The 5,704-nt window shown below is 45.7% G+C and overlaps 1 protein-coding gene across 1 annotated transcript in view; it reads left to right on the forward strand.

Moving 5' to 3' along the window:
• The window catches only part of CRACR2A (calcium release activated channel regulator 2A), an 84,894-nt gene that overhangs the window by 18,816 nt on the left and 60,374 nt on the right, over positions 1–5,704 (forward strand). The window contains exons 13-15 of the mRNA XM_015811661.1: positions 546–627; positions 2,457–2,571; positions 2,708–2,809. Of these exons, the coding sequence (XP_015667147.1) occupies positions 546–627; positions 2,457–2,571; positions 2,708–2,809 (299 nt within the window). The remainder of the gene's footprint in view (positions 1–545; positions 628–2,456; positions 2,572–2,707; positions 2,810–5,704) is intronic.

The raw sequence follows: 5,704 nt of genomic DNA on the forward strand, positions 1-5,704 counted from the left end.
TCTCTCTCTCTCTCTCTCTCTCTCTCTCTCTCTCTCTCTCTCTCTCTTTCTTTCTTTCTTTCTTTCTTTCGATATGGGAAATATCAAAATAAGAGGATTGGTACGAATAAAACTTTTAGCTACATAAATGTAATTAACATGGAGAAAATCATGACTGACCAAGACATTTCAAATGTTGATGGGAAATGAAATCGTAACGAGAGCAGGAATACTTTTGAGATTTTTTCCGTGATCCAGTGTAGATTTGCAATATGGTGCCGCACGTTCTTCTGAAGCCGGCTTGAACATCTGGTAATTCCCTTCTGATGGTTGGGGCCAGATGTTGCACGATGCTAAGAAAATAGCAAAATAGCACTTCTATACCGCTTTACAGCAGTCTGTGGAACAGCCTGCCACCAGAAGTTGTGGGTGCTCCATCCCTGGGGGCCTTGAAGCCATTTGTCTGAAATTGCACAGGGTCTCCTGCTTGAGCAAGGGGGCCTCCTAGGTCCCTTCCAGCTCTCTTCTGATTGGTCGATGCAATTGGAGGTGTTTGTCTTCTACAGGTGTGGATTATTCGATGAAAACCGTGAACCTGGACAGCAGCCAGGTGGTGCTGCAACTCTGGGACACGGCCGGACAAGAAAGGTAATCCTCTGGCTGTGATCTTGGTAGGAAATACCCGTCAGGTGTAGTTCAGCCCAATTCCTGTGGAAGGTGTGTCCCTCCTCAAGGTAGACCAAGCTAGGGAACCAATGCCATGTAAGCAGTAAATCACCCAAACATCCATCAGCTTCCCTCACCTGTTTTGACCCGTCTGCTGAGACGGTTTACTGGGGTGTGGCTGTTGCAGGCGTTACAACTACTCGGAGCCACAGCTGAGAGCTGAGCACCAGGTGAGAGCCAACGACGAATCAACAGCCCTAGAATGGGCACGGCAGGCCCCTCCACCAGAGGTGCTACTCCTCTCCGAACACCTCATGCACGCTTATTGGTTAGGACCTCTTTCGTTGTAACAGTTACAATCACAGAGAGTGGGGTGCGATGGCTTAGCGGTTAAAGACGCCGAGCTGGTCAGCTGTTACTTGTCCCAGCTCCTGTCCACCCAGCAGTCTGAAAGCATGCGAATGCGAGTAGATCAATAGGTACCACTTTGGTGAGAAGGTAACAATGTGCCTTGTTTCTTGGCGTATAGTCATCCTGGCCACATAACCATAGAAGTAGGAATAGGAATAGGAATAGGAATAGAATAGAAACATAGAATAGAATAGAAACACAGAATAGAAACGAAACACAGAATAGAATAGAAACAGAATAGAATAGAAATATAGAATGGAATAGAAATACAGAATAGAATAGAAATATAGAATAGAATAGAATAGAATAGAATAGAAATAGAATAGAATAGAATAGAATAGAATTAGAAATAAAGATAGAATAGAATAGAATAGAATAGAATAGAATAGAATAGAATAGAATAGAATAGAATAGAATAGAATAGAATAGAAATACAGAATAGAAACACAGAATAGAATAGAAACACAGAACGGAATAGAAATACAGAATAGAAACACAGAATAGAATAGAAACATAGAATAGAATAGAAACACAGAATAGAAACGAAACACAGAATAGAATAGAAACAGAATAGAATAGAAATATAGAATGGAATAGAAATACAGAATAGAATAGAAATATAGAATAGAATAGAATAGAATAGAATAGAATAGAATAGAATAGAATAGAATTAGAAATAAAGATAGAATAGAATAGAATAGAATAGAATAGAATAGAATAGAAATACAGAATAGAAACACAGAATAGAATAGAAACACAGAACGGAATAGAAATACAGAATAGAAACACAGAATAGAATAGAAACATAGAATAGAATAGAAACAGAATAGAATAGAATAGAAATATAGAATGGAATAGAAATACAGAATAGAAATATAGAATAGAATAGAATAGAAATATAGAATAGAATAGAATAGAATAGAATAGAATAGAAGAGAAGAGAAGAGAAGAGAAGAGAATAGAATAGAATGCTGGAAGGGACCTTGGAGGTCTTCTAGTCCAACCCCCTGCTCAGGCAGGAGATCCTATACCATTTCAGACAAATGGTTGTCCAATCTCTTCTTAAAAACTCCCAGTGTTGGAGCATTCATAACTTCTGGAGGCAGGCTGTTGAAGTGTCTTTGGACAGTGTTGACTCTCTGGACTAGGAAACTGAGATGAGGACTGCCCCACAGAGTCAGACACGAGTGGACAGGGGAAACCTTGATCTTTTCTCAACAGTAAAAGCAATTTGAACCCCTGACCGAGAGGGGTGATGGTTGCTAGGTGTGTTCGAGCCCAGACTAGATCACCTCAGGTCTAGAATGTTTTAACTTGGATTGGATTTTGGACTGAGCAGGGAAGGGCTGCGTTTGATGGCTGCTTTATCTCCTGATTGTCAAAAAATCATTGATTTCCAGGTATCGCAGCATCACGAAACAGTTCTTCCGGAAAGCCGACGGTGTCATTGTGATGTATGATGTAACAGCACAAGACACCTTTGTGTCTGTAAAGCAGTGGATGGTGAGCGTAGAGGCAAGTTCTGCTTTGATTTACATTCTCCAGCGTTTTGTCCTTTTTTTCTCCCCCCCCCCCCCCCCCCAATTTTGCTTCTTCCTCTTTTCCTGCAGGAGAATTCTCTCTCCTTCAATGGCTGTTCCTTATTTCTTAGGAGGCAGCTGGGGAGAACATTCCCGTCCTTTTGCTTGGCAATAAAATTGACAAGGAAGAAGAACGAGAAGTTCCTAAGAGATTGGGAGAACGCCTAGCCAAGGTACAGTAAGAAGGGGGAGCTTTGGATAATCGAGAGAAAAAAATAAATATTCCGTTAGCACAGGGGTCCCCAACCCACGGTCCGTGGACCGATACCTAACCCCTAACCCTAACCCTAACCCCAACCCTAGCCCTAAACCATAACCCTAAATCCTAACCCTAACCCTAACCCCAACCCACGATCTGTGGATCGGTACCTAACCCTAACCCTAACCCTAACCCTAACCCTAACCCTAACCCTAACCCAGTTGCAATGTATGGCTGTGAAAGTTGGACCATAAGAAAGGCTGAGCGCCAAAGAATGGAGGCCTTTGAACTCTGGTGCTGGAGAAGACTCCTGCGAGTCCCCTGGACTGCAAGGCGATCCAACCGGTCAGTCCTAGAGGAGATCAACCCCGACTGCTCTTTAGAAGGCCAGATCCTGAAGTTAAAACTCAAGGACTTTGGCCACCTAATGAGAAGGAAGGACTCCCTGGAGAAGAGCCTGATGCTGGGAAAGATGGAGGGCAAGAGAAGAAGGGGACGACAGAGAACGAGGGAGCTGGATGGAGTCCCTGAAGCAGGAGGCGTGAACTTCAATGGACTCCAGAAGATGGTAGAGGTAGGAAGGCCTGGAGGAACGTTGTCCATGGGGTCGCGATGGGTCGGACACGACTTCGCAACTAACAACAACCCTAACCCTAACCCTTTATTGCATGCCAGCAACCGGTCCGCACAAACAAGCAAAGCCCCATCCGTGGGATGCAGGCAGCACACAAAACCACGCACCCTCCCGTCAGTGGAAAAACCTTTCTCCACGGAACCGGTCCCCTGGTGCCCAAAAGGTTAACAGATAGCCCTGGAAACAACTTCTTAAGAGCATTTATTCAGTAAATATCTTCCTTCTGTTATTGAGGTTATGGATAGCCTTGCAGGTATGGAACCCCACTGGTTCCGTGATTGTCAGAAGTAAACATGCTTATTCTGCTACACCCGTTGTGGGGGGGAAAAAAAATCCCTTGACTCAGTAGCTTGTTTTAACAGAAGCCGCAGGAGCCGTTTCATTTAGTGCCCGCGGAGCTGTTAACTTCCCGAGAAAGGAATTTGGAGGAACACTGCTAACAGTGTTGGAAGGGACCTTGGAGGTCTTCTAGTCCAACCCCCTGCTCAGGTAGGAAACCCTACACCAGGCATGTCAAACACAAGATGCGGCCCGCGAAGTGGTTTCATGTGGCCCGCGAAGCCATCCTGGAAACAGTGAGGGAACGGCCCCCGCTGCCTTGGCCCTGGCCCAGGCCGGCCGGGAGCCAATGTACAATTTTGTGGTGGCCATCTATGCTGAAACGCATTCAGTCTTAGCTCCACAAGGCCGTCTGGAAACAGCGAGGAAGCAGCCCCTGCCGCGTCGGCCCCGCCCCCTGGGTGCATGCTGGGGAGGGGTCACCCTTTGTGAGGAATGAAGAAATGCACCATCGCCTGGAAGTGGCCAGCAAATGGCCCTCGCCTACTTCACATATCCGGCTTGATGGGCTCCGGCGGAGGGGTTTCAGCAGGCAGTGAGGGTCCTCCAGTGGACCATGCCTTGGCGCTTGCCCCGGTCCCACCCCCCTTCTGCCAGAGACCCTCAGATCTGTCCCACTCCTGCCCAGGCCCCCACAGGCACCCTTGATGCGAACGATGTAGAGCTGGCCACGCCCACCCAGTAGGCCACACCCATTCCCTCCACACCCACCCTGGCCACACTCACCCAGCCCCCCCGAGAGCAACCGCAATGCTGATGTGGCCCTCAATGAAATTGAGTTTGACACCCCTGTCCTATACCATTTCAGACAAATGGCTGTCCAATCTCTTCTTAAAAACGTCCAGTGTTGGAGCATTCACAACTTCCAAAGGATAGGACAGGACAGGACAGGATAGCATAGGATAGAGTAGAGTAGAGTAGAGTAGAGTAGAGTAGAGTAGAGTAGGATAGGATAGGATAGGATAGGATAGGATAGGATAGGATAGGATAGGATAGGATAGGATAGAATGCAGAATAGAACAGAACAGAATAGAATGCAGAATAGAATAGAATAAAAAAGTTGGAAGGGACCTTGGAGGTCATCTAGTCCAACCCCCTGCTCAGGCAGGAAACCCTATACCATTTCAGACAAGTGGCTGTCCAATCTCTTCTTAAAAACCTCCAGTGTTGGAGCATTCACAGCTTCTGGAGGCAGGTTGTTCCACTGGTTAATTGTTCTAACTATTCTATTCTATTCTATTCTATTCTATTCTATTCTATTCTATTCTATTCTATTCTTATTCTCTCTCTTTCAGAGAGATCAGATCCCCTTCAGGAAAGCATCTCCGCATCGTGAATGATAATAGTGTTTTATTAACATTGTTTTATTCCCTCCCCACTTCTTTTATCCGAGATGCACAACTGCTTCCTTTTGATCCCATCCTTTTGAGCAGAGATTACTCTTCCGTTGCCCTCCTGGGAGTCTTCCTACATTATAACCGTTCTCTCATATTTGCCGTGACTTATCGGGAATCCAAGGTCATTTCCCACACTCTTGAGCATCAGCGTGCATACAAAGATGGCCCGTGAATTTTTATTTTTCATCGAAAAATGGGTTGAAAAGAGCCCTCCGTTATAGCAACATCCTTTCTTTCTCCTTCAGGTTTTTCTTTTCTGCCTTTCCCATGATCCTGTCTTGACCTACATATTTTGACCAGACCAGGGGTAGGCAACCTTGGCTCTTTTATGACTCGTGGACTTCAATTCCCAGAATTCCTTAGGCTGTTGCTGCAGCTGAATAGTTTAGACAGCCATTTGTCTAAAATGATGTAGGGTTTTCTGCCTGAGCAGGGGTTGGACTCGATGACCTCCAAGGTCTCCAACCTCCTCCTCCTCCTCCTCCTCCTCCTCCTCCTC

Source organism: Protobothrops mucrosquamatus, unplaced genomic scaffold (assembly GCF_001527695.2).
Source record: "Protobothrops mucrosquamatus isolate PMUCROS unplaced genomic scaffold, P.Mucros_1.0 scaffold_51, whole genome shotgun sequence".
In the NCBI taxonomy this organism is placed as follows: Eukaryota; Metazoa; Chordata; class Lepidosauria; order Squamata; family Viperidae; genus Protobothrops; species Protobothrops mucrosquamatus.